We start from the raw sequence: 27877 nt of genomic DNA on the forward strand, positions 1-27877 counted from the left end.
AGATAGGGAAACACATCAATACAGATTAAAAGTAATTTGTCCAAGATTATATAGCAAGGAAGGATGAGGCTAACATTCAAACTTAGGCACTTTACTTGGTATTACAGTTTTTGAATTAAAATAAATGAAGATTATACATACTTACTAAATTTTTTTTTCTTTTTAGCTTTGGCTTCAGTGACAAAGTCACCATGAATGGTCACGTCCCAGTTGGATTGTATGGGAATGGCTTCAAGTCAGGTTCTATGCGTTTGGGTAAAGATGCAATGGTTTTTACCAAAAATGAAGAAAGCATGAGCGTGGGCTTCTTGTCTCAGACCTACTTGGAAGTCATAAAAGCAGAACATGTTGTTGTCCCAATAGTGGCATTCAACAAAGACCATATCCTTTTGATTTTGAAGTTGAAACTATGAGGAAATAATCTGAACCATTCCATCCTTCTGCCCTCCTCCAGATTCTTGTTTAGCTCTTGTTCATTCTAGCTCTTGTTCCTATCCACTGCCTCTACTCTACATCTGGGCTAAATGTTTGTCCCTTTGTGTTCTCTGTTGGAATTGTGTCATGGAAATCCTTAGCATAAGGCGATTGCATTTTATGTTAAGCTTCTTTATTTTAGTCTTTTTGTGGTCTGATAAGCTTATGATCTAGCTTGAAATTTTCACCAAAAACCATGAAAAGCAAGATATCCTTAGGAAAATGTTTTCTGTGTAAACATTCAAATATTGGAAATAATTAAAGTAGGAATAATAATAAACTTCTGCATACTTATCCTTCTTGGTGTTCATTTGAAATCACACTATCATTTTAAAATTTAGAAAATAATTTAGGAAATGGTTTTTCAGTTAGTTTGAGTTGGTTTCCATATCGTAATTGTGAAAAATACATCGTTGGTCTAAGTCTTTAACTTAGGATATACAACAGATAATTAATTTAACAGAATCAAAAGCGAGTCTTGCTGCAATTCTGGAACATTCTCTATTTTCTACGGAACAGAAATTACTGGCAGAACTTAAAGCTATCATCGGTAAGAAGGGGACGAGGATCATCATTTGGAATCTCAGAAGGTAAACGGTAGACCTCAGCTAGTTGTTCACCATTTGGGAAGTAAACTGCATGTGCGGGAATAATTTCATTACATTCATGCTTTGTTACACAGAGTGCAGATATATTGGAAGGTCCTCATGTTCTGTCATAGTTAATGATTTACCTTTTCCAAGGGTATTTCATTGAGGCTACTTTGGCTTCAATTTGAGATAATTTCATATCACTAAAAATAAATGTCCTAGCCCTGCCATTCTGTCTCCATAGCACTCTATTTTCGCTCTTGGTTATACCATCCCTCTCCTCAAAAAAAAAAAAAAAAAAAAAAAAAGAAATGAAACGAAAAGCCCAGCCAACAAGTCCCAACTAGAGTAAGTTAGAGAAATCTTTGTCTGTTTGGTTAATTACATAAAGCTAAGCACAATTTAGCATCTGTTGAGAAAAATAATATAAGTGAGACTTCTGTGTTGCTAAATCTTTGTGAGGATAAAATCCTTTGCAAATAAAGTTTTAAAATTAAGGGTAAATGTGTGATATTGAGAGATCTAAGATCTGTTGAACCATAGGAATAAAGCACAAATAGTGATAATACTAAAATCCTTTAATTCTTGTGTTTTTCTGACCACCTGTATTCCCTTTTTCTTTTATTTTCTTTTTCTTACTTTCTTCCCTGCCCCTCCCATCCCCACCACCATTTTTTCTTTAACTTTTAATTTGAGATAATTGTAGATTCATATGTAGTTGTAAGAAATCTCATGTACCCTTTACCCAGTTTCTCTCAATGATAACATCTTGGAACACTACAGTACAGTAGTACTGTTGATACTGACATTGATACAGTCAAGGTACAGGACAATTTCATCAACTCAAGGATCCCTTTTATATCCACACCCACTCCTTCCTTAAACCCTGGCAACCTCTAACATGTTCTCCATTTCTATAACTCTGTCATTTCAAGAATATTCTGTAACTGGAATCATACCGTGTGAAACCTTTTGGGATTCGCTTTTTTCATTCAGCATAATTTTTTGAAGATTCATCCAGGTTCTTGTGTGTGTCCGTTTGCTTCCTCTTACTTGCTGAGTGGTAATTGCATTATATGGATGGACCACAGTGTGTTTACCAATCTGGTTGTTTACAAGTTTCAGTTATTACAAATAGAGCTATAAAACAGGGGTTCCCAACCTTTTTGTCATCAGGGTCCGGTTTCATGGAAGACAGTTTTTTCACAGGGTTGAGGGGTGGGGTTCAGGCAGTAATGCAGTGATGGGGGGGGAGCAGCAGGTGAAGCTTTACACCTCCTGCTGTGCGGCCGGGTTCCTAACAGGCCAGGGGGCTGGAGACCCCTGCTATAAAATATGTGCATAGAGGTTTTTGTGGGAGTGTGGTCATCATTTTGTGGGATAAATGCCCAGCAGTGTAATTGCTGAATCATATGGTAGTTGCATGTTTATTTTTTTAAGAAACTATCAGAATGTGGCTCTATCATTTGACATTCCCAATGGCAATGTGTGAATGAATACAGTTCTTTTCTGTACCTTCTGGATTTCCTTTCTCCCTCCCTCCCTCCAACTCCTCTGACCTTAACTCCCACCCCAAGTTCGTGTTTTGTTTTGCTAACTAAAAGTTATTTGCTTGCTTATCTTATGGTGAAGTTAAAATTTAGCTCTTTTAAAAAAATTATTTTTGCAGCTACAAAAGTGCAACAGAGTTTGATTTTGATAAGGATAAATATGACATCAGAATTCCAGAAGATTTAGATGAGATAGCAGGGAAGAAAGGGTACAAGAAGCAAGAAAGGATGGACCAAATTGCCCCTGAGAGTGACTATTCTCTGAGGGTATGTATTCAGCTCTCTTTGTGGGAATGAGAATATCATCAAATAATGGAAATTGTTAACCACTTGTATTATAAATGCTGCCAGAAATCTCTAAGTATCTCAGACATGAACCAGTTTATTAAATTTGTCTTGTGCACACTGCTTGTTTTATTTGCTTAGAAAAGTTTTTTAATTGCGAAATCATCAGGTCTTAACAGTGCTTGTAAAAGTTCTTTCACTGTGTGGTTAATTATTTGAATTGGGAATACTAGAATCAGTTTGCAAAATTCATTAATGATATTTTAAAACATTTTTTTCATGGTACACTAACATTATACCATCTGCTCTGGTTACCTCTGGATATTCTTGAGTTAAGATTTTCTTAACAACTAGGACATACTTCACTAACACACTGGGGTATATCAAGGAATAGTAATAGCTGCCATTGTAGTTGCTAGAATCTCAGAAAAAATTACATAGTATACTTGTAAACGTCAAATGAATCCTTATGTGATGGCCATATTGATTGATTCAATCAAAACGCCAGATTCAGAGTGTGTCTTTTAAAATTTAAAATATTCTCTAGAACACACACACACATTATTGATACCCTAAAGCAATAAATTATGTATAGCCTATACATAATGCACGTTAATATAATTTTGTGATAAATATCTTTGAGATTTGACCTTAGAGATGAGAATGTTTTTAAGATTGAAGGAATTAATATCTCAATATAACAGTGTTGATATAATAAGAATATTAAGTTTCGGGCTTCCCTGGTGGCGCAGTGGTTAAGAATCTGCCTGCCAATGCAGGGGACACGGGTTCGAGCCCTGGTCCGGGAAGATCCCACATGCCGTGGAGCAACTAAGAACATGCGCCACAACTACTGAGCCTGCGCTCTAGAGCCCGTGTGCCACAGCTACTGAGCCTGCACGCCTAGAGCCCGTGCTCCGCAACAAGAGAAGCCACCACAATGAGAAGCCGGCGCACCGCGACAAAGAGTAGCCCCCGCTCACTGCAACCGGCGAAAGCCCACGCAGCAACAAAGACCCAACGCAGCCAAAATAAATAAATTAAGACAAAGAATATTAAGTTTCTTAGTCACTATGATAAGACATATAATACTAACTTTTCCCTTTTTTTTCTCCTTCTTTTTGTTTTTCTTGGCTGCACTGCGGCATGTGGGATCTTAGTTCCCCGACCAGGGAGAGTGGTCCTAACCACTGGACCACCAGGGAATTCCCCTTTTCCCTTTTTTTGTGCTAAAATTATTTCATAACCCCAAGCTAAGGATTCATTTGACGTTTACAAGTATACTATGTAATTTTTTCTGAGATTCTAGCAATTACAATGGCAGCTATTACTATTCCTTGATATACCCCAGTGTGTTAGTGAAGTATGTCCTAGTTGTTAAGAAAATCTTAACTCAAGAATATCCAGAGGTAGCCAGAGCAGATGGTATAATGTTAGTGTACCATGAAAAAAATGTTTTAAAATATCATTAATGAATTTTATAAATGGGCAAAACACCACTAATTTTGAAATCAGGAGTCAGGAAAAAAAAATAAGAGAAATGTTCAAATTTTAGTTTGTGTTGAACTTTTCATATATCCTTCTTGAATTGTTCAATTCATTTCCCTCAGAGATTTCTGATAGCTTGGAGGAAGGCACAGGAGATCATATTTTAACATGTTTTAGGATGCAAAGTTTGGTCACAATTCTAAGGTATCTAAACTTCCACGTATTAAGAATTGAAAACACGTTTAGGGAATTCCCTGGTGGTCCAGTGATTAGGACTAGGCACTTCCACTGCCATGGCCCGTGTTCAATCCCTGGTCAGGGAACTAAGATCCCGCAAGCCTCAGCGCAGCCAAAAAAAAAAAGACTTGAAAACACATTTAGATGACTGCTGATATTTACAGCTTCATATGGAAAAAGTGCTGTTTGTCTACTCTGCTTAAATGTTGGTGCATTATTTATGATTTTTTTTCCTTTGCAAGCTTATAATAGTCCCTTTTGTTTATATTAGATTTTGCTTATTTTTGCCCAAATAAAATTGATTGATGCTTTTAAAATTATAATAGCAATATATAGTTTTGACAGGAGAGTCAGAAAATAGTCCTTTTTGTACACATAAACATTTTTTTAAAATGAAATGATACTATACGTGCTGTTTTTTTAACTTTTTCACTTAACATATCAACATCTATGTAGTTCAGTAGATTGTTTTCTGTAAGTCATTTTTACTGGCTACAGTATATTGAGCTTGTTTTTTTTTTTTTTTTAAATAAATTTATGTATTTATTTATATTTATTTTTGGCTGTGTTGGGTCTTCGTTTCTGTGCCAGGGCTTTCTCCATTTGCGGAGAGCGGGGGCCACTCTTCATCGTGGTGCGCGGGCCTCTCCCGTTGCGGGGCACAGGTTCCAGATGCGCAGGCTCAGTAGTTGTGGAGAGTGGGGGCCACTCTTCATCGTGGTGCGCGGGCCTCTTACCGTCGCGGCCTCTCCCGTCGCGGAGCGCAGGCTCAGTAGTTGTGGCTCACGGGCTTAGTCGCTCCGCGGCATGTGGGATCTTCCCAGACCAGGGCTCGAACCCGTGTCCCCTGCATTGGCAGGCAGATTCTTAACCACTGCACCACCAGGGAAGCCCCGAGCTTGTTTTTAATAAAAAGTGTTCAGATATTAACTAATACACCTTTATAGTCTATAGTATTTTATTGAAGAGTTAATATATCTTTTATCAAAGCAAGGCAGTAGCTTTCTTTTTAAATACATGCGTAAGTAATGTTGAACAAATCCATAGATAATTATTTGGAAAGGACAGATAATTGTGTGTCTTTGCAGGCTTACTGCAGTATATTATATCTAAAGCCACGAATGCAGATCATCTTGCGTGGACAGAAAGTGAAGACACAGCTAGTTTCGAAGAGTCTTGCCTACATTGAACGTGATATTTATCGACCCAAATTTTTAGTATCCTTTATTTTGCTTGTTATGATGCTGTATATAGATAGGTATCAGTCAAGTGTATTTCCCTTCCCCCTTTCTCCTTTTATCCTGATAGAGTCTAATCCTCTCCAACTTTTGCCCTTTTTTGCACCTTTGGACTCAATAAATAATGAAATAGGAAGGGTGGTTTAAAGGGAGTGAGGTGGTGTGTTCAGAATTTTCCTTAACATTTAAGACTAATAAAACTGTGAGAATTACTTTTGGATTCAACTGCAGAAATAAAGATCATTATGGGATAATGATGTATCACAGAAATAGACTCATCAAAGCTTATGAAAAAGTTGGATGTCAGTTAAGGGTAAGTTTATATCTGAAAATGTCTGTATCTTTTATAAAAGTTAGGATAACATGTTATCGGGTCAGATGTGAAATAATGTGCTTTTTGCCTAATGACTTTTAAATGTCAGTGTTTTTAATAACATTCGTATGGCACTTGACCTTAGAACACTTTTATATTAATTTGAGGACAGAACATTTTATCTCTGTTTTACAGGTGAGGGAATTGGGGCTAATAAATAACTCGCCTTAGACTTCAGGCACAGGTGCAGATATTTTCTCTACACTTGGAAAAGGATCCTTGATTTTTTTCATGCTAGAATAAAATTGATTGGTTTTAATTAGTTGTTGACTCAGTAGCTTAAAAAATAGTATCTGATAGGTGATTTACTTTTCTGGAGTTAGTTCCTGAATATATCAGAGTTTTCTTCCTAAACCACTTCCATTGTTGTAGAATTTAATTTAGGATGGTGAACATTGCCCACTATGTTGATCTGTTTATCCTTTACCTGTTTTCACAGAAAATTTTTTTGGTGTATGTGGTGGGTGTTAAGAATTTGTGATAAATTCTGAAATTCAGCTTTGTTAAAGGTTTTAAGTCCAGGCATATTTTGTTTTCCAATTCTGTGATGTTCATTTTCTGTTCATTTTATTTCATTCTAAATTCTCTGCAACAACATGGATGGACCTGGAACATAGTGTGCTTAATGAAGTATAATATGTCAGGAAAAGACAAGTACTGTATGTTACCACTTATATGTGGAATCAAAAAAATAAAAAGTGAATGAATGTAACAAAACAGAAACAGACTCACAGACATGGAGAACAAACTGGTGGTTACCAGTGGGGGCAGGGTGGCAGAGGGAGATAGGGGTAGGGGATTAAGAGGTACAAACTACTATGTATAAAATAAATAAGCTACAAGGATATATTGTACAGCACAGGGAATATAGCCAATATCTTATAATTTTAAATGGAGTATATAAAAATATTGAATCACTGTGTCATACACCTGAAACTAATATAATATTGTAAATCAACTATATTTCAATTTTTAAAAAAGTAAATGAACTTTGTTGGGCTCTTCTTTATAACCACTGATTTCAATTAGAAAAATAAATCCAGAAATATGACAACCATGATACAAGGTATCAATAACTTTTATTTAAAATGCTAAGTTTTATTTATAATTGGAATAGTAATTTTTGCCAGAAATACTGTATAATTATAAAGTTCTGAATTTCACTGGTAATTGGAAATGTATTTTTGGTAATAGGCCTTATTTCTCAAGTGTTTGACTTAAGGTACATAATCCATTTTTCCAACCCAGTTAAATTTGCATTATATATAATTTCTGGTTAAGTTTAACCTTGTAAAAAATAAGCTTTTACAGCCAACTTTTTTTTTTTTTTTTTTTTTTAAAATAAATGTATTTTATTTTTGGCTGCATTGGGTCTTCGTTGCTGTGCGCGAGCTTCCCATTGCGGTGGCTTCTCGTTGCAGAGCACGGGCTCTAGGCGCACAGGCTCAGTAGTCGTGGCACACGGGCTTAGTTGCTCCACGGCATGGGGGATCTTCCCGGACCAGGGATGGAACCTGTGTCCCCTGCATTGGCAGGTGGATTCCTAACCACTGTGCCACCAGAGAAGCCCTACAGCCAACTTTTAATGTTTTTCTTTACCAGAAGATGGACTGGTCGTAGTATTTGGATTCAGTAAACATTTATTAAACACTTGGTATGATTTTCCACGCTAGATGCTCAGCATAAAAAGATGAAAAGGTACAACACATGCCCCCAGAGCTCGCTCTTTTTTTTTCTTCTTTTTAAATTAATTAATTAATTAATTTATTTATTTTTGGCTGTGTTGGGTCTTCGTTTCTGTGCGAGGGCTTTCTCCAGTTGCGGTGAGCGGGGGCCACTCTTCATCGCGGTGCACGGGCCTCTTACTATTGCAGCCTCTCCCATTGCGGAGCACAGGCTCCAGACGCGCAGGCTCAGTAGTTGTGGCTCACGGGCCTAGTTGCTCCGTGGCATCTGGGATCTTCCCAGACCAGGGCTTGAACCCGTGTCCTCTGCATTAGCAGGCAGATTCTCAACCACTGTGCCACCAGGGAAGCCCCAGAGCTCTTTCTGATGAGGGGAATGTGGTATATCCTTGGAGCAGCAGAAAGGGCTTCTTGGAGAAAGTGGTGATTGAGATGAGACTGAGTTGATTTACTGTTTTGGAAAGTCTGGCAAGAGCTTTCTAGACAGAGAAAGGAATGTCTGCAAAGGAAAAGAAAGAGGCTTCTGAGAGGATGGCATCATTAAGGGAGTTATTATGCCTGGACCAGGTGGTAAGTGGGGAATGGGAGAGAGGAAGATGAGGCCAGAAAGGAGGTGAAAAAGAACTAAGATTGAAGGGTTCTGTGGTTTACAAGTTGTACAAAATGAGGAACCACTGATGGTTTTTAGTGGAGTAGCATTATGATTAGGTTTTCATGGTTTTGTCTATAGTTGTATCTATGAAAATTCTCATAAGTCAATATTTCACTTCTTCTCTTTATACTTAGACTCAGCTATAGTCGTGAACAAAGTACATGTGTTAATCACATGTAGATAATCAGAAAATGACTCAGATACTTTGAGTTCAGTGTTTTAGCTAGCAGGTTTAAAAAAAAACCTAGGTCAGTTGAATTAAAGTTTTTACTTCATCACAATTAACAACTGAATGTGTAACTTTGGATAAATGTCTTTAATTTTTATCTAACAAACTTACGGAATATTATGTGCCAAAGCCTTTGCTAGGCACTATGGATACAGGAAGGAGTTAGTTGTGGTTTTTAGTAGCTAAGAAATTGCATCCCAGTAGAGGGGATCTTTTTTCCCTAGTGTAAAATCGGGAATGATAATACTTGTCTACATGAATACTTGATAACAGTGGAAGTGGTTTTGGAGGAAAGCTGTTGTTACATGTTTAGGAGTTAGCTCCCAGAAAGGTAAATTACCTACCAGACACTGTTTTTCAATCTAAATGTCATGAGAATCATGAGATAAAATATAGGAAAATGTTTCATACAGATCTTAAATCTTGGTGAAGGGATAATTGTTTGGAGCATCATGTTTCATGTTTAAAATGCCAGTTTTATTTTTCAGGCAAACAACATGGGTGTTGGAGTAGTGGGGATTATAGACTGTTATTTCCTAAAGCCGACTCATAATAAACAAGATTTTGATTACACTAACGAATACAGGTATGTTACCTATTTAAATGACTGCCTTCTTACAATTTATTTTGGAAATACTTTCATAACTTTTTCTAAGCTGGATTTCTTTCTGTTTTGTGGGAAGCTTGCGTAGAAAACGCATGTAATCATTTTCTCATCCCTGGGGATTGTATTCTACTCCGTCACAAATAGAAATATATTCTCCTCTGTCTTTACTGATGAAGTATTTTTGAGATTTGTACTAAAGAGAGGAAGTTCCTGCTTTCTTGGTAACATTTTTTTGTGTAATATAAAATCCAGAAACGTTGATCTTGGATGGGAACTTTAAGATAACTTAGTCCTATGTACTTGAGACAGAAATGCTCATATCTTTTAAGAGTGATCAGAAGCCATAAAATAAGTACGACCATCAATTTTACTTGTAAATTTAGGAAGCACAAACAGTTGTCCTAATGAGCGTATATTATGAAGAAGAATGCAAACTTCATATAAAAACAAAGTGGAAGGAGGGAAATGATAAAGAGCAAAATCAGCAAATTAGGAAACACACAATAGAGAAAGTCAATAAATATTCAGAGTATAGTCCTGAGACAGAAGCTACCCCTGTTATCTGAACAGGGAAAATATAGGGAGTAGAAGGTGATCACTCAGAGAGGTAAAAGAGGACAGTAGATGTCCAGAACTAGCTGATACAAAACAGCAGCTGTTACCTCTAGGTTGAAAAAGAGTAGACAATAAAGGAACTAGGAGAGGGTCCCCGGTCCCTGATGTCGGAGATTCAGATCTCTTTGTAGAGGTCATAACAAACACAGGGACAGGCTACCTGCCATGGCAAAAAGCTTGCCAGAAGGCCTGGCCAGTCTGGGTCTGTAGACATGGCCTGCTGTTGCCAGGGGATGTGGGTGGGCTTGGGCTGGAGCTGTTCTGTAGAGGAGACCTGTCTTTGCCCAAGCGTGTGAGTATATGCTGGAACTGGTTCCTGCTGCTGGAGGGAAGAGCGTGGCCTGAAAGCACAGCTGGAGCTCCTTTGGGAGGCCGTGGGCTCCAGCCAAATAATAATGGAGCACCAGACCTGAAGGCCATGTGTCTTGCTGTTCTCACCTGGTAGGTTCATTGCCCCGTTAACCCAGTGTAACATTCCTCAGGCTGGCAAAGGATGAATGTTTACAGGATCAAGCTCCATTATCACAAAACTGAACCAAAAAAACCCCTGTTTGGAACTGGAAGACAATAAGTTGATAATTGACACAATCAAAAGCCCAAAGTTTGTTCTTTGGTAAGATTAACAGTCTATAAGCATCTGGCAAGACTAAGGAAAAAAATAATCATCAATATCAGAAAGAAAAAGGAGGACATTACTACAGATCTACAGACAGAAAAACATAGAGGGGTAGCATGAACAATTTTAGACCATTTTAGATGATATGGACACCTTCCTTTCAAACTGAATCAAATTAAAAATTTCCCACATACTTTCAAACATTTAAGGATATGGCGGCGCCAGCTTACACAATCATTAAAGGTTTTAAGACACCACATAACTAGTAGTGAACTCACGAATGCATTACAAGAAAGAAAATTTATGTCACTCTTTCATGATTAAGATATAAAAATCTTAATTAAACAGCAGATACCATTTAGTGACTTGTAAAAAGAATAATACGTTAAAACCAAGTGGATTGTATTCCAAGATGGCACATGTGGTTTTTACTATTCAAAATTCAATGTAATTCATCACATTGATGTTAAAGAAAAATCTCATGGTTATTTTCATAGGTGCAGAAAAAGCACTTGAGAAACCACAATATCAATTTGTGATGTAGGAAAAAAGGGAACTCTTACAAAACCATTAATAGAAAGGGCATATTAGCAATACTGACTATTTAGCAAAAAAACAGTTCCTAATGGTGAATTATTGACAGTTTTCCCCTTAAGAGTGGGAGTAAGATAAGGTTATCAGCTATTCACCATTGTTCTTGAGGAAATAACCAGAACAAATAAGGCAAAAAAGAAAGAAATGAAAGTATAAGGGTTGGAAAGGAATAAATAATTTTCTGTAGGTGACAGTATCAAGTATATAGAAAGTCCAAAATAATCTGCAATGTAATACAGAGTCTAAGGTTGCTAGATAAGAAGTATTCAGAAGTTTGTTTACCAGCAAAAAAAAAAAAAAAAAAAAAAAAACCATGAGATTCAAAAAAAATTTTATACATAATAACATCAAAAAAGCAAGTGCTTTGGAGTAAATAAAATATGCAAAGACCTCAACACACTAAAAACTATAAAACATTGTGGAGTGAAATTTCAAATCTGAATAAATAGGTATACCAGGTTCAGGAGTTGGTAGGTTGAATATTATAAAATGTCATTTTTTTCTCCAAAGTAATTAAATACAATTCCAGGTTAAAAAAAAATCCCAGCAGGTGTGTGTGTATGTTAACAAGCTTAATTTAAACTTTATGTGGAAAGTCAGAAGACCAAAGATAGTTAAGACAAAGAACAACAAATCAAGAGGACTCATACTACTAAATATCAGTACTTAAAAAGCTGTAGTGAAAGAATGGTATTAATGAAAAAATAGTCTAGTGAAATAGAATAGAGAAGCCAGAAACAAATCCCTGCTTTTTATACATATGGTCAGCTGATTTATGACAAAGGTGTAGTAGGAAAATGATCATCTTTCTAAAAATGATGGTTCAACTACCTGTATGAACAAAATGAACATTAACTTCTCCTTCTTATATGAAGCAAAAAATCAATTCCAGATGGATTTTAAGCCTAAATGAGAAAGGCAAAAACGAAATGAAAACAAGAATAGTTTCATAACCTTTAATTTAGGTGGGTTTTTTTTTAACAAGATGCAAAAAGTATTGATATATTAGATCAAGATGGAAAAATTATCTAAAATGAATAAGATATAGCAAATGTTGGTAAGATGTAGGGCAGTTGGTACTCCTGTACGTGCTGTTGGGTGTGAAAATTGTTGATCATCTTTGAAAGTTACTAGACTATTGAGTAAAGCTGAACATCGGTGCCCACCCCTATGACCCCGCAGTTCCACTCCTAGGTATATTTTCAACAGAAATGGGTGCAGTCTCATGGATTGAGGAATAAAGGTGATAAGAAAAGGAGACGAGGAAGAACTGAAAAAGTGATATGAAAGGAGAACCATATTTGGGAGGGGAGATGATACATTCTTATTTGGATGTTTATATGTTGTGATAGTGGGGCTTCCTGGTGGGGAAAAATAGAGATAATGAATGGGGATAGATATATCTAATATTAACCTGTCAGTACAGAATTTAAGTCTTGATTTTTATTTGTTTATTTAAAAAATTTTTTTAATTAATTAATTTTTTTTTTGGCTGCGTTGGGTCTTTGTTGCTGCGCGTGGGCTTTCTCTAGATGCGGCGAGCGGAGGCTACTCTTCATTGCGGTGCGCAGGCTTTTCATTGTGGTGGCTGCTCTTGTCGCGGAGCACGGGCTCTAGGCGCGCGGGCTTCAGTAGTTGTGGTGCACGGGCTTAGTTGCTCCGTGGCATGTGGGATCTTCCCAGACCAGGGCTCGAACCCGTATCCCCAGCATTGACAGGCAGATTCTTAACCACTGCGCCACCAGGGAAGCCCTATCTTTATGAATTATAGGTTTCTCTAGATACATGCCCAAGAGTGGTGCTGCTGGATCATATGGTAACTCTATTTTTAGTTTTTTAAGGAACCTCCATACTGTTTTTCACAGTGCTTCCACCAATTTACATTCCCAGCAGCAGTGTAGGAGGGTTTGCTTTTCTCCACACCCCCTCCAGCATTTATTATTTGTAGACTTTTTGATGGTGGCCATTCTGACCGGCGTGAGGTGATGCCTCACTGTCTTTTTGATTTTCATTTCTCTGATAATTAGTGATGATGAGTATCTTTTCATGTATCTGTTGGCCATCTGTATGTTTTCTTTGGGAAAATGTATATTTAGATCTTCTGCCCAATTTTTGATTGGGTTGTTTTTTTGTTACGGAGTTGTATGAGCTGTTTGTGTATTTTGGAAATTAAGCCCTTGGCAGTTGTATCCTTTGCAAATATTTTCTCACATTCCGTAGGTTGTCTTTTTGTTTTCTTTGCTGTGCAAAAGCTTGTGAGTTTGATTAGATCCCATTTGTTTATTTTTGCTTTTTTTTTTTCCCTTGCCTTGAGAGACTGACCTAAGAAAACATTGTTACGATTTATGTCAGTGTTTTGCCTGTGTTCTCTTCTAGGTGTCTCATGGTGTCATGTCTTATGTTAAAGTCTTTAAGCCATTTTGAGTTTTATTTTTGTGTGTGGTATGAGGGAATGTTCTAACTTGATTGATTTACATGCGACTTTCCAGCTTTCCCAACACCACTTGCTGAAGAGACTGTCTTTTCTCCATTGTATATTCTTGCCTCCTTTGTCAAAGATTAATTGACTGTAGGTGTGTGAGTTTATTTCTGGGCTCTCTATTCTGTTCCATTGATCTATATGTCTGTTTTTGTGCCAGTAGCACACTGTTTTTATTGCTGTAGCCTTGTAGTATTTTCTGAAGTCCAGAAGGGTTGTGCCTCCAGCTTTTTTCTTTTCTTTTTCAGGATTGCTTTGGCAATTCTGGGTCTTTTGTGGTTCCATATAAATTTTAGGATTATTTGTTCTAGTTCTGTGAAAAACATCATGGGTAATTTGATAGGGATCACATTGTCTGTTTTGAATTTAAGATGTTACACTGACTGTATCTTGTGTGTGCAGACAGTTCCTGGCACAGTAGATACTTAACTCATTAACAAATGATTATTCAATTATGGCCGTAGTCATGTTTATTTCAGTAGGTCCTGTTGATTTGCTTTTTTACTGACACCTTATTGTGGGAAAAGTGAAAGTCTTAATTGTGGGACAGAAGCTATTTTGAATTATACTTGCTGGTAATGGTTGCATACTTTTATAAAGCAAACAGCTGCATTCTGGTTTGCATTGAAGCTTGTAAGTTTGTTGGTTGGGGTGAAATTCAGAAAGCCTGTGGTTCTCCCAGTAGCTGGTCTGCAACACACTTCCTCAACAGAGGACCCAAAGTATTAGTATTGTCTGTCTTATTCCTAGATGGTCCTGGCTCTGTTCTATGAACTTATCTACATCCTTAGAGAAAATTGCCATTACTTTAAGTGTTCTTAACTATGCCTTTTGGAGGCCCCTCCCCCCGTGTTCACATGATCAGTACCAGGTTGTTTATGCTTTCTCTGTTTGTCAAAGATTTAATCTTTATCTTTTTATTTTCTTGAATTGATTTTATAATTTACTTTTTTTTTAAGGCTTACAATAACAGCACTAGGAGATAAGCTCAATGATTACTGGAATGAAATGAAAGTGAAGAAAAATGCAGAATATCCTCTGACTTTGCTGGTTGAAGATATACAGTAAGTACATTTAAAAAATAATAAGTGACTATAATATCAAGATGTGATATTGGAGGGCATGGCGATTTTACAGTGTTCATAAACTTTTGAATCTAATCCATAGTAAGAAATAAATCCCATAACTCGAAAGCCTTTTATAAACTAAAAGAATATATACATTTAAGTTATTCAGAGCTGTGCTATAATAGAGGGTAAAATGTAATACAGTTATAAAAATTGCATAAATTACAATAATACAACTTGCCTATTTTCTGTACTTTGAATGGTTTATTGTGCTAATAAGTAAATTAGATTTGACACTGCAGATGCTAACTTAACATAAATTTCAGGGCAAGGCATTTGTAGTATTTTCTAAATTTTTTAGTTTTTATTATAGAAAAAATGTAATAGTATGCTATTAAACAAGATTAAGTCACTTTGTTTAAATTGGTCTGTCACTTTTAACCTTCAGTGGTAGCCAAAATTGTTGTTTTTAAAATCTTAACTCACTGTCAAATGTTCCAGAATTTTCAGGGACAGAATTAAATAATAGGGGCATTCTGTGGTAGAAGTGATGTGGAAAGTCTAGTGAAGTACTTAGATCCATATTTCCATGCTAATATTTAGTTGCTATTTTGTTACAGGAAACGTCCTGATCAGACATGGGTTCAATGTGATTCCTGTCTAAAGTGGCGAAAATTACCAGATGGGATAGATCAACTTCCAGAAAAATGGTATTGCTCCAATAACCCTGACCCACAGTTCAGGTACCATATAGTTGGTAGTAGCCTTTTTGGAAAGGCAGAAAGTACTGTTCAAGGTGTATGAATAGGCGCTGGTGACGTGTTATTCCCATGTGATTTTTCTGACTAGAAATTGTGATGTTCCCGAAGAACCTGAAGATGAAGATTTGGTGCATCCCACTTATGAAAAAACCTACAAAAAGAAGTGAGTGTTATATTAATGTATGATGGGAAAATAATACCCAGATCATCAACAGTGGTGTGTCTGCAGCATTAGTTGATATTTCTCCAAGATAAAGCAGTATAGCCAAAAAAGATTGACTCCAAAAAAAAAGATATGATGTGGAGTGCATAACATCAAGTGCTTTTAAAGTTTATACTGTGGATGCCTGCTGTTTATTGCTGTCCTATCTACAAGATACTTTGAATATGCAGTATAGTTTTGTGCTTTTGGACTACACACCAGTGAATCAAAAGTGAATACTGCCCTTTATGAGCTCATAGTCTAACGGGGAAAGTGAGATGTGTGTATTACCAATTTGAAGTTGACGACTCCCGTAAAAGGCATGATCCAGTCCTGTGAGGAAGCGCATAAGGAGAAATTACTTCTGGTTGGGGATGGGGAAATGGATCAGGAAAATTCATGAAGGACATTTTTGTAATAGGCCTTGAAGGAAAGGTAGGGTTTGTTGGGTAGGAAGCAATAGTTTGTTCAGCTTAACTACAGTAAATACGTGAATGGGGATAATGGAAAATAGAGGTGGGAGAGAGAAGCTGGGGAACGATAGTGAACCATGGTGAACGTTAGGCTTATGTACTGCACACGGAAGGCTGAGTTGATGAAGATCTTCTGGGTGGTTTTGATTTATAGTGCACTGTTCTTAAAGATAAGTCCAGTAGCAGGAGTGGAAGACATTAGGGTGTTGCTGAGATAAGAGGTGGAAAGTACTTCCCTGCCCGAGGGCTTACCACTGATTTTAACAAAATTGAAGCAAAGTTCAGTGTACCTATCTTATTGACTTAGTAGTGAAATGGCAAGTATGTCATTCGAAAACAGAACTGAAAAATCATAATGAAGTAAATTTAAATACATTTTTCTTTTTCTTTTCTCTCTCTTTTTTTTTTTTTTTAAGAGACAAGGAAAAATTCAGGATCAGACAACCAGAAGCAATCCCTCGGGTAATTAGGCCTTCCATTTTATAGCTGTGTCTTGTATTGTGTTGTGATTAATTTAATACTCAATTTTAAGCTTAGGAGTTACATAACAAATTGAAGCAATCTCGTTCATTCAGTTCACATTTCTCTTCTCTTGTACCCCTTCTTACCCTCTTTCCCAATACTGACTTCTAACCCACAACTTCACTCAAACTTCTCAATTTTATTATTCAGTTGGGCATCTTCTGAGGAAAGGCAGATATTCTTTTAAGAATCTTATTGTTAGGTAGACAGTCAAGGAAAAGTTCATAGGAAGACCCAGGGAGCCACATGCTAGTACTAACCTGGACCAAAGCTATAGTGTTGACCCTTCAACCATAGTGTACGGTTGATTTACAATATTATATTAGTTTCAGGTGTACAACATAGTGATTCAGAATTTTTACAGATAATACTCCAATAAAAGTTATTACAAAATAATGGCTATAATTTCCTGTGCTGTACAATACGTCCTTGTTGCATTTATTTATTTATTTATTTATTTATGTATGTATGTATGTATGTATGGCTGTGTTGGGCCCTCGTTGCTGTGCGCGGGCTTTCTGTGGTTGCAGTGAGCGGGGGCTACACTTCGTTGCGGTGTGCGGCCTTCTCATTGCAGTGGCTTCTGTTGTTGCAGAGCATGGCCTCTAGGTGCGTGGGCTTCAGTAGTTGCAACACGTGTGCTCAGTAGTTGTGGCACGTGGGCTCAGTAGTTGTGGCTCGAGGGCTCTAGAGCTCAGGCTCAGTAGTTGTGGCACACAAGCTTAGTTGCTCCGCGGCATGTGGGATCTTCCCTGGCCAGGGCTTGAACCCGTGTCTCCTGCATTAGCAGGCGGATTCTTAACCACTGTGCTACCAGGGAAGTCCATATCTATTTTATACATAGTAGTTTTTATTTCTTAATCTATACCCCTGTCTTTTTTAAAATATATATATTTTGTTTTATTTATTTGGTTGGGCCAGGTCTTAGTTGCGGCAGGCGTGCTCCTTAGTTGTGCCTTGCCGGCTCCTTAGTTGTGGCATGCGAACTCTTAGTTGCAGCATGCATTTGGGATCTGGTTCCCTGACCAGGGATCGAACCCAGGTGCCCTGCATCAGGAGCGTGGAGTGTTAACCACTGTGCCACCAGGGAAGTCCTTCCATACCCCCTATCTTTCTTAATGCTTAATGGTGTTGAGCTTTTTCTGAGTGTATAAATAGGCAGTTGTACTTCTTGTATCAGAAGTTGTGGTCTGCTGCAGTTGTGTATGTGTGCTTATCATTACATTGAAATGTTTTCTTGTATAAAGGCTGAGGGTTTGAGGGTGAGAACAGAACTGGGAGAAAAAGAATAGTGGGCTTACTTTGGTTTTTAAAGGCAGTGTCTTTGTGACTTTATCCTCAATTTCTTTCTCTTAGAAAAATAAGTTTTTATTATATCTCTATACGTTCTATATAGTCTGAGGTCAGCAAATCTTTCAGTAAAAGGCCAGATAGTAAATATTTTAGGCTTTGTGGACCATATACAGTCTCTCTGTCATGTTCTTTCTTTGTTTTGTTGTTTTGTTCATGCCTTTAAAAATGTAAAACCGTTCCTAGCTCACTTGCAGGCTGGATTTGGCTCTTTGGCCTGTTGTTTGTCACTCCCTGGTCTGGTATAGCACAAGGAGTTCATGTGGTTAGGATAGTTCTCAGTGCCTTCTGGGATGGGGGAAAGGGGAAAGAATATCTTGTGTTTGGAACATGACACACTTTAAAAATTTCTTTAAGATCAGTTTTTTTGCCTTCAACAGATTCCTGCTGAACTCTTGTTTCCAACAACTCCTGTGTCAAGTCAAAGCTTTCCTCCCATTAAGGAAAATGTTGCAAGAGGACATCTTTCAGAAGCGGCAAATACTTACGCAACGAGACTTATAAATAATCATCGAGGTTCACCCCAGTCTGAACCTGAGAATAACAGGTCAGTGGCTAAAATGTGTTTTTCCATTTGGGGAATGAATATTAAACAGCCTTTACTTGACACTTCAATGCAGTAATACACTTCTAAGAAAGTGTAGTTTACATGCATGTGAAAAGCCTTAAGGACAAGTTACTTTGCTTTCATTGTCTGAACTTACCCCCACCCCACTTAGGTTACCTGTTGAAATCAATTAAAAGAATGTTAATTGTTTTTATTGTGGAGATTGATCAAATTGTCACCTCTTTGAAATTCTGTATAGTATGAAAATTCCTGCTTTTAAGATTATCAGTATCTGAGTAAAGAAAAACCTGAAGCAGTTCACAGTACAACGCTGTAATGTCACATGTGACCCATAAGTTCTTAGAGCCCATGACATGCTGTGTACTTCGGATGAGTGGATGGAGAAGGACGAGACAGAAAGGTGTGAGTGATACATGAATTGAACCGTTAGCTCTTTTGACTGGAATGGTCAGGGAAGGCTTTATGATGAGGTGGTACTTCGGTTGGTTCCTGAAATTCTGAAAGCAGTACTCTGCACGGGTGGCCCATTCAACGGGGATAGAATGAACACAGGTGAAAAGGGGCGTGCTGCCAGTGAACTAGGACATTAGACTGACTCCGTCTGATAGTTGTTACTGAAAGAGAAACATGGAAACAAGAGTCCCTGAAATAGGCCAGGTGTTCCCAGAGGTTTTGTAGCCTTCATTAAATTCTTAAAAGGATTTTTGAAAATTCAGAAAAGATGAGAAGTTGTCTTCACACATATATACATCAGGGAGGGCATGTTTTGAAATAGTTTGCTGTTTATAGCCTACATTTTGAGGTCTTCTTTTGTGGCTGGATTGCTACTTAACTGAGAACATGTGTGAATTTTTTTTTAACTAGTCTCCATAATGTTGGCTTTTCTTCATAAAGATGGTTCCCGACAAAGTAAGAAAAAGTAAAATTTGTAATGTTACAGACGCGATAATGGAATTTAATTTCGGACGTGACTGCCATCAAAATGGAAGAAGAGAATAGAGTAAAATTTTTCATCAAATTTTTAAAAAATATTTATTTATTTATTTTATTTTTGGCTGTGTCGGGTCTTAGTTGCAGCACGCGGGCTCTTTGCTGCTGTGCGTGGGCTTCTCTCTAGTTGTGGCATGTGGGTTTTCTCTCTTTGTTGTGGTGTGGGCTCCAGAGCACGTGGGCTCTATAGTTTGCAGCACGCAGGCTCTCTAGTTGAGGCACGGGGGCTCAGTAGTCGTGGTGTGTGGGTTTAGTTGCCCCGCGGCATGTGGGCTCTTAGTTCCCCGACCAGGGATCGAACCACCGTCCCCTGCATTGGAAGGAGGATTCTTTACCACTGGACCACCAGGGAAGTCCCCTTCATTAATTTTTAAAGCCTGTATTTATTCTTAAATTCATAGAGCCAAAGTCTGTGGAAAGGTGTACCTAAACTAAGTCTTGAGAGAGACAAATAGGAATTGGCCTGGTAAGAAAAATAATAGGACAACTTCCAATTAAATGCTTAACTCCATTGATCCCTAGACTGTCTCAGAACTTGGAAGCATTGGGAACTTCTGAAGGTGGAAAATAGGGGTGAGAACAGGAAGCTTGTATGAAAGTTTAAGGAAGAGTAGTTCCCTAGACCTCTTTCCAGCCTGCGAAGTCCAGCAGTGCTGCTTCTCTTCCTCTGTCAGAAGGGAGGGAGTTTACTTTCTGGAGCAGTTTCTACTGCTGAAGATGTGGGTGAGCCACTGTTTTGGAAACAGAAGAAGTAAGGGAAAGTTTGAATACTGAATGGCAAGAAATCCCCCTCCCTTCCTTCCCTCACTGGGCTCCCAAGAGAAAAGCTCTAGAAGATGATGACAGCCTGAGCATCCTTCACATGCCCAGACCTCACTGCTTCTAGTCTGAAATAGAAGTATAGCCAAGGATCCCCAGATGTACAAAACTGAAACAAAGGGAGTAGAAGAAACCATGTGAAATTTATTGAGAGGTGGGTAGATGTTTAACAGATAAATCTCCTAGAACGAAAAGATAAATGGTTGGAAGATAGAAAAAAGAAGAGACGACGTACTGGAGGGGCCAACATCTGAATAAGGACATTTCAGAGTGGGAAATCAGAGCACAAAGTGGGGGGAAATAATATAAGAAAGACTTAATTGCCACTAAATACACAGCATAGTGGCTGGAAAAGGTAAGAAATATCTCAGAGAGGAAAAACACAGGCTGTATTCGAAAGATCAGGAATCAGAATGGCAGGAACAATGAATGGTAGATAACAATGGATTGATGCTTTTAAAGTTTTGAGAAAGTAATTCCCAACCTGGAAGTCTATATTTTTCAAGCCAGCAGTGAACTTGAGAGGTGTGAATAAAGGTATTTTCACCATGCAAAATTTCACATTTCTTTATGTCATATGTACCCTTTCTCAAGATTTTATTAGAGATTATGCCCTCTCCATATGAGAGAGTAAGCCTAAGAAAGGGGAAAATCCTTCTTGAGAGATGAGGTCTTAACACATAAGGCCCAAATAGCAAATCAGTACAAATATCCCTCTAAGTGAGGCAAAAAGTAATCAATTGGTGATAAATTCACAGAAAACTAAGCAAATGAAGAAAATGAGGCAATTTTTAATGCAGGGGAAATTGTTTTCCACGAAAGGATAGGGCATGCTGGTTTACTTTGTGGTTCACCTTTGATCACTGAATGTTGATAAAAATTATGATGGGCAAACGGGAATGGCAGTGTCATTCACTGAGCTCTGGAATTCAGAGAGCTGCCCTGGGGTGGGTGGTGGCATTCTGTTCAGACATGTTACATTGAAATGCCAGAAGACATCAAATGAAGAGATATTTGGCAGTATAAGGATGTGGTACTTTTAAAAAGAGGTCTCAATAGTTGTTTCCTTATCTGTAAAAGGAGAAAATAATCTCTACTTCATTAAATCATTGGGCAGTACTGTGTAATATATCATTTTTTAAAAAAATGAACATGGGCATTTCTTAGAATTTCAAGATAGATTACTTCAAGGTCGTCTATTTTTTCCATATCTACATTTTATAATCTTATATTTCATATATAAAATTTTTTCCAGCCTGAAACGGAGACTCTCTACTCGTTCCTCAATTTTGAATGCAAAGAATCGCAGATTGAGTAATCCAGCATTTGAAAATTCTTATAAAGATGATGATGATGAAGATGTCATCATCTTAGAAGAAAACAGTACTCCCAAGCCTGCAGTAGACGATGATATTGAAGTGAAATTGCAACAGAGTCACATGGAGCAAAGCGGTGTTCAGGTGGAGCCTGTGGGTGATAATGAACTGTGTGGCCAGACTAGTTCAACAGGCACCTCATCATCCAGGTGCAATCAGGGAACCACTGCAGCCACCCAGACTGAAGTACCAAGTTTAGTCGTTAAAAAGGAAGAAACTATTGAAGATGAGATAGATGTGAGAAATGACACAGCCAAACTGCCATCCTGTGTGGAAACTGAAGGAAAGACACATGAAACCCAGGAAATCTTTGATAAATCTGCTGGTGATGCTGGTTGCCAATTAAATGAACTAAGAAATGAGCTGCTTCTTGTCACCCAAGAAAAAGAAAATTATAAAAGACAGTGCCACATGTTTACTGACCAAATCAAAGTGTTACAGCAGAGGATACTGGAAATGAATGACAAATACGTGAAGAAGGAAACTTGCCATCAGTCTACTGAAACTGATGCTGTATTTTTACTTGAAAGTATTAATGGCAAATCTGAAAGTCCAGACCATATGGTATCTCAGTATCGGCAAGCTTTGGAAGAAATAGAAAGGCTGAAAAAACAGTGTAGTGCTTTGCAACATGTAAAGGCTGAATGCAGTCAGTGTTCCAATAGCGAGAGTAAAAGTGAAATGGATGAGATGGTTGTGCAGCTTGATGATGTATTTAGACAGCTGGACAAATGCAGTGTTGAGAGGGACCAGTATAAAAGTGAGGTGAGTTACGTCATTCAGCATAGTGAGAGCCGTGGGAGTCCAGGGGCATCTAAAGCTTAACTGCCAGTTGCTAGATGGGCATAAATCACTTAATTATATTTCCATTTACCGACTCCACTGGTTCTCAACTGGGAGTGGTCCTTCTGGGGGCATATGGAAATGTGTAGGGCAGTTTCGGTTCTTAAATGTCTTGAAGGGATGGGCATTGTTGGAATTGAATGGATGGGAACCAGGTCTGGTAAATGTCCTGTAGTGCGCAGGACACTGCTCTGCAGTGAGGGATCGTCCTGCTCATTCCCACTGAGACGCTCAGTTACTAACATGCCGGGAGTTCTGCGTCCGCTATTAATAAGCCTGAAAATAACCACACAGGGTAGATGACAATACCTCATTTTATAGAGGTACCCTGTATTAGTTATGATTAGGTTCCTTTGAAGGTGAAGTAAAACCCCACGTAACAGTAGCAACTGCACAGTCGTCAGAGACACAGGCTCCTTCTGCATCGTTGCTTTGCTTCTCAACCTGCGCTTGTGGTCTGAGATGGCTCTTCAGGTCCAGCCAACATATATCTGCATTCCAGGCAACAGGAAAGAGAAGGGGTGCAGTTTCTGAAAGCTGCTTATATGCCATCTGTCAGAACTTAGTCACCTGGCCAGTGGATGCCTTGGAAATGTAGTCTTTATTTGGGGTTCTTTTACTGAGGAAGGAGGAGCCCCCAGTTCAAATTTGGGTAGCTCCTTTGAAAAATATTTTACGTATTATATTTACATGGTGTTTGAAAGGAGAGTTTCTCTGCTAAAAGGAATTTGGAAACGACAGTATGGTACCGAATTGCCCCTTCTTCCTGGAAATACTGCCGACATAACTGCTCATTCAGACATTCCGCTTGATGTGTTGGCTCAGGAGCTAGATGACAAAATACATAAAAAACTATAAGTTTTCTGTTGTAACTTACTGCTGGTGGGTGTGCAAGAAATGAAAGTCACTATGACCTCAACATAATTTGGGCACTTTTATCTTGGTTTTTCAGTTTTTAGGTCCCATTTGTTTTTAGTCATGCTTTAATTGACATTTTGTATTCTTCTAATATAAAAAGATACAGAGCTGAAACTAAACAAATGAAGCTTTATTTATATAAAGCTATTGTTTTTTGTGTGTGTTTTGTTGGTTTTCTTTTTGGAGGGGGGAGGTGTCCTAATTTTTTGATGGTAATTTTCATCAAGCAGGATTTTGTACATTTCTTAAATTTGCACTTTGACATTAGTATTTTTAAATTGTACAGTTATAAAATTAATTTTTTGTCAGGTTGAATTATTGGAAGTGGAAAAATCACAAATCCGTTTGCAGTGTGAAGAACTGAAAACTGAAATCGAACAATTAAAATCTACAAGTCGACAAATTGGAGATGTGTCAACGTCAAGTAACATCGAGGAGTCTGTAAATTACACTGATGGGGAAAGGTAACATGAAATGAGGCATTTGGCTAGGGCTGCAGTTCTGGTTAACATGATACTTATTTGCTAGTGCACATCAAACAGATTGTTCTAGCAAAAGAAGTTATTGGCTGCTGTGATCCCAACATTATGATAGACAGAGATACAAAAGAAGTACATGTCATCATTCTTCCCTTCAAGGAACTAACAATTTTGTGAACTTAAATGAAATAGGAATTTCAAAGGAATTAAGCTCTGATTGGTCAGAGTGGTTTGGAATGTTTTTTGGGAAAAAGTGAAAATTGAGCCAGATATTGAAGGATGGGCTGAATTAGGCAGTGACTAGAAGACAAGGGTCTATTTCATGAAACTTAACTTTTTCACCTTGATTTCTTTAATTTCTGTACTTGGCACCATTTCTTTATGGTTTGCTACCTCATTTTACTACATTCCTTCCCCAATTTTAACTTTTAGGAAATCACAAAATTACTAAAAATTGCCATTACAGGTGATTCCTAATTACAGGTGATTAATTAGGAAGAAGTTCTGTGAAAATAAGAAAACAGTAAATGAATGATTACCCTCTCTCAGTAAGATATTAAATGGGCTTGGGGTTCTGACAGTGTTGGTGGTCTGTTGATAACCATTCAAGAGAGGAAAAAAAACCACACAAAAATAGTCATTAAAAATTGTGCAACTCTTCCTGCTAATATGATAAAACTTGATACCTAAAATGTACTATTGTTGAGAAATAATTTACCATCCTTACTTGACATTAATTATATTATGACTTAGTTTTTTAGCTTAAGGTTTTAAAGGATTTCGTTAAATCTATTCATGGAAATAGAATGAATAGATCAGTACATATAAGCATGGGGGGGCAAGGGGTCAGAAAAAAAAAATCCCAACTGGTGTTTCTGAAAATGGGAACCACAAGCATCTGTGGTGCTTGTAAAAATGCAGATCTTGGACCACAGTGCAGTTTATTAAATTGGAAACTTTTAAACAATCTCCCAGATGATTCACTTACACACTAAACTTTGAGTAACTGATGATCTTTTAGACCTGCGCTTTCCAAGACAGTATAGCCACATTTGGCCACTGACAGTTGAAATCTAGCTAGTCTGAATTGAGATGTGCTTTAAGTATAAAATACATGCTGGATTTTGACGCCCTGGTATGAAAAAATAAATAAATAAATAAAATGCCTCAATATTTTGGTTGTGTGATGAAGTGATATTTTATATGTAACTAAAATTTATTGTTTCATTTTACTTTTTAATGTGGCTATTTGAATATTTAAAATTGCATATGGAGCTCACAATATTTCTCTCAGTCCTGTTCTGTGTACTAAAATAGGGATCTGTGGTATGTCCTGTAGAGAGGAGGAATTAGCCAGGACAGTCAAAAGACTTAAAGGATAGGATAGGTCAGAGATGGTTGTAGGGTCATACTGGTCTTTTTTAATTTTTTGTATAGAAATGGGCCTCTGATTGAAGATGAGTGGGAAAGCTTGGACAAAAAACAGCTGGTATGGGGATGATGTAAAATTTTATCAAAGGTCCAATGGAATCTTAACATAAGCTCACAAAAAACATATTTGAAATCACATTTTTATGCGTTGTCAACCCAAGGATGAGCAGCTCGCTCCTTCAGAGATTTCCACCCTAGAAAGATCAGTATCTAAACTAAATGTAGACTTCTTATATTTTGGGAGGGGGCAGAACAAAAACAACTGTGACATCCTCTTGACCCAGGCGTCTCAATCTTCGACGCAAAGACTGCTTGCTGTGTAGTTGTAGAAATTTGAAGTCTAGAATGTGGATATTCAGATAGATACAGTATAGAAAACGGAAGGAATGATAATGATAATTTAATCCAGGGTTTCCCAGTGTTTATAATAAATGCATAGTAAAACGGATAGTTAGTGAACTTTAGCATGTGATAGGTTCAGAGAAATCCTGCATTTTATTTTTTTAAAAGGCTTTTTTTTTTTTTTTTAATATTTATTTATTTGGTTGCACTGGGCCTTTGTTGCAGCAAGTGGGCTCCTTAGTTGCTGCTCCAGGGCTCCTCAGTTGCAGCTCGCTGGCTCCTTAGTTGCGGCATGCATGTGGGATCTAGTTCCCTGACCAGGGTTTGAACCCAGGCCCCCTGCATTGGGAGTGCAGAGTCCTATCCACTGCGCCACCAGGGAAGTCCCAGAAATCCTGCATTTTAAAAAGTCTTTTTTACCATTATTCAACCCAAAGTTGTATAAGCTTATTTGACCACAGGACCATTTCTTTTTCCTTTTATATCTCATAGAACATGTTTTAGGGAACAATTCAATTTACTTTGCTCAAAAGGAAGCTGAAATTCAAAGTGACACATTCTTATTCTTAGACCAGTGTTCTCACTGGTGTATCATTATTGTTTTCCAGGTGATAACAAGATTTTCAATTGTAAATAACATCTTGTAATTTATGTATTTTACCAGTTCATCTTTTCTCCAATCTTGAATTAAAATTGTATTAGTTGGAACCAAACAGAGCTGCTAGTGTTATGAAACACTCTACTTACCAACAGATAAATATTATAGTTAGTTATTAAATTATGAATTATTAAGTTAAATGAATTGTTAAATCTAGTTCTCTTGAGGAAGTTTTGCTTTTCATTTAGTTTGTATATCATTCTACAGAGATTCCATTTTAATGTTTCCCTTAAATTTTAAGGCCTACCTGAATATTAAACTGTATTGTTATAATGTTCGTCTAATAGGTGTAATGTTTGTATTTGCAGCCTCAAACTTCGATCTCTTCGAGTTAACGTAGGACAGCTCCTGGCCATGATTGTACCTGATCTCGATCTTCAGCAAGTGAATTATGATGTTGATGTAGTTGATGAGATCTTAGGACAAGTTGTCGAGCAAATGAGTGAAATCAGTAGTACTTAAAGTGTATTTTATGTGAGATAATAAAAATATATTTGCTCTGTCTTTCTGGTTGTATAGCTTTCAAAATTTAAGCAACTTTGTTATAGATATGATATGGAACAGACTGAAGAACCATAATCTTTTCTGTATTCTATGCATTCAAGTGTGGACACAAATATTGTGGACACATTATCACACCTTTTGAAATGCCTGTGAATCATTGGTATTGAGCAGCTACATAGCTATCTCATGATTCTGCTTTGAAATGTAAATATTTATAATTAAGTCACACATATTTTTTTATTACCCTAGAGGACTCAAGTGTTTTTCACCAAGAGGTTTTCAGGTTGCCCCTAACCTTTGTGCAGTCTTTTCTGGTTCCCCAAAATGTACTTTTCTCTGACTTGAGGGCTGTGCCATAATAAAATGGAAATGTTACCTTTGATTTTCTTACAGAGAAGTTTAAAACAGGATTTTTAAAAATGGAATAACACTCCTGATAAGTTGTAAGTAATTGAGCATTAATGTTTCTTTTCTATAAAGTCTTATCTCCTGAAATATTTTATTCATGAAAATAAAGTAAGCGGCAACTCCATCCATTTTGCCAGGATTTTTTTGTGTGTGCTGAGATTGCAGATCATGGTTATTAAACACAAAGTGTTTTTACAGAAAAAAATAATGATTTTTAGTATAAAAATATTAAATGCCCCACCACATTTACTTTGAAGCCCATTTTTGGCTGCTTAGTCCGCATGGAGTGGGCACAATAATTGTTCAACATTTCTTTTTGTGAAATTTCCTGTACAGCCTTTTGTAGGATTACTACAGGTTAATATGAGTTGAGGAAGACAATCTTTCTCCAACAGTACTGCATACCTTTTATTATATTACATACCTAAGTGTTTATATCCTGGAGTTAAGCAAC

The 27877-nt window shown here is 37.4% G+C and overlaps 1 protein-coding gene across 1 annotated transcript in view; it reads left to right on the forward strand.

Moving 5' to 3' along the window:
• MORC3 (MORC family CW-type zinc finger 3) overlaps positions 1–27015 on the forward strand; it is a 38297-nt gene extending 11282 nt beyond the window's left edge. The window contains exons 4-17 of the mRNA XM_068547044.1: positions 167–380; positions 916–1064; positions 2734–2881; positions 5713–5841; positions 6053–6175; positions 9290–9387; positions 14672–14776; positions 15400–15522; positions 15629–15703; positions 16632–16677; positions 18468–18634; positions 21720–22605; positions 23911–24065; positions 26820–27015. Of these exons, the coding sequence (XP_068403145.1) occupies positions 167–380; positions 916–1064; positions 2734–2881; positions 5713–5841; positions 6053–6175; positions 9290–9387; positions 14672–14776; positions 15400–15522; positions 15629–15703; positions 16632–16677; positions 18468–18634; positions 21720–22605; positions 23911–24065; positions 26820–26973 (2572 nt within the window). The 3' untranslated portion in view covers positions 26974–27015. The remainder of the gene's footprint in view (positions 1–166; positions 381–915; positions 1065–2733; positions 2882–5712; positions 5842–6052; positions 6176–9289; positions 9388–14671; positions 14777–15399; positions 15523–15628; positions 15704–16631; positions 16678–18467; positions 18635–21719; positions 22606–23910; positions 24066–26819) is intronic.
• Positions 27016–27877: the final 862 nt, after the last annotated feature.

Source organism: Eschrichtius robustus, chromosome 6, assembly GCF_028021215.1.
Source record: "Eschrichtius robustus isolate mEscRob2 chromosome 6, mEscRob2.pri, whole genome shotgun sequence".
In the NCBI taxonomy this organism is placed as follows: Eukaryota; Metazoa; Chordata; class Mammalia; order Artiodactyla; family Eschrichtiidae; genus Eschrichtius; species Eschrichtius robustus.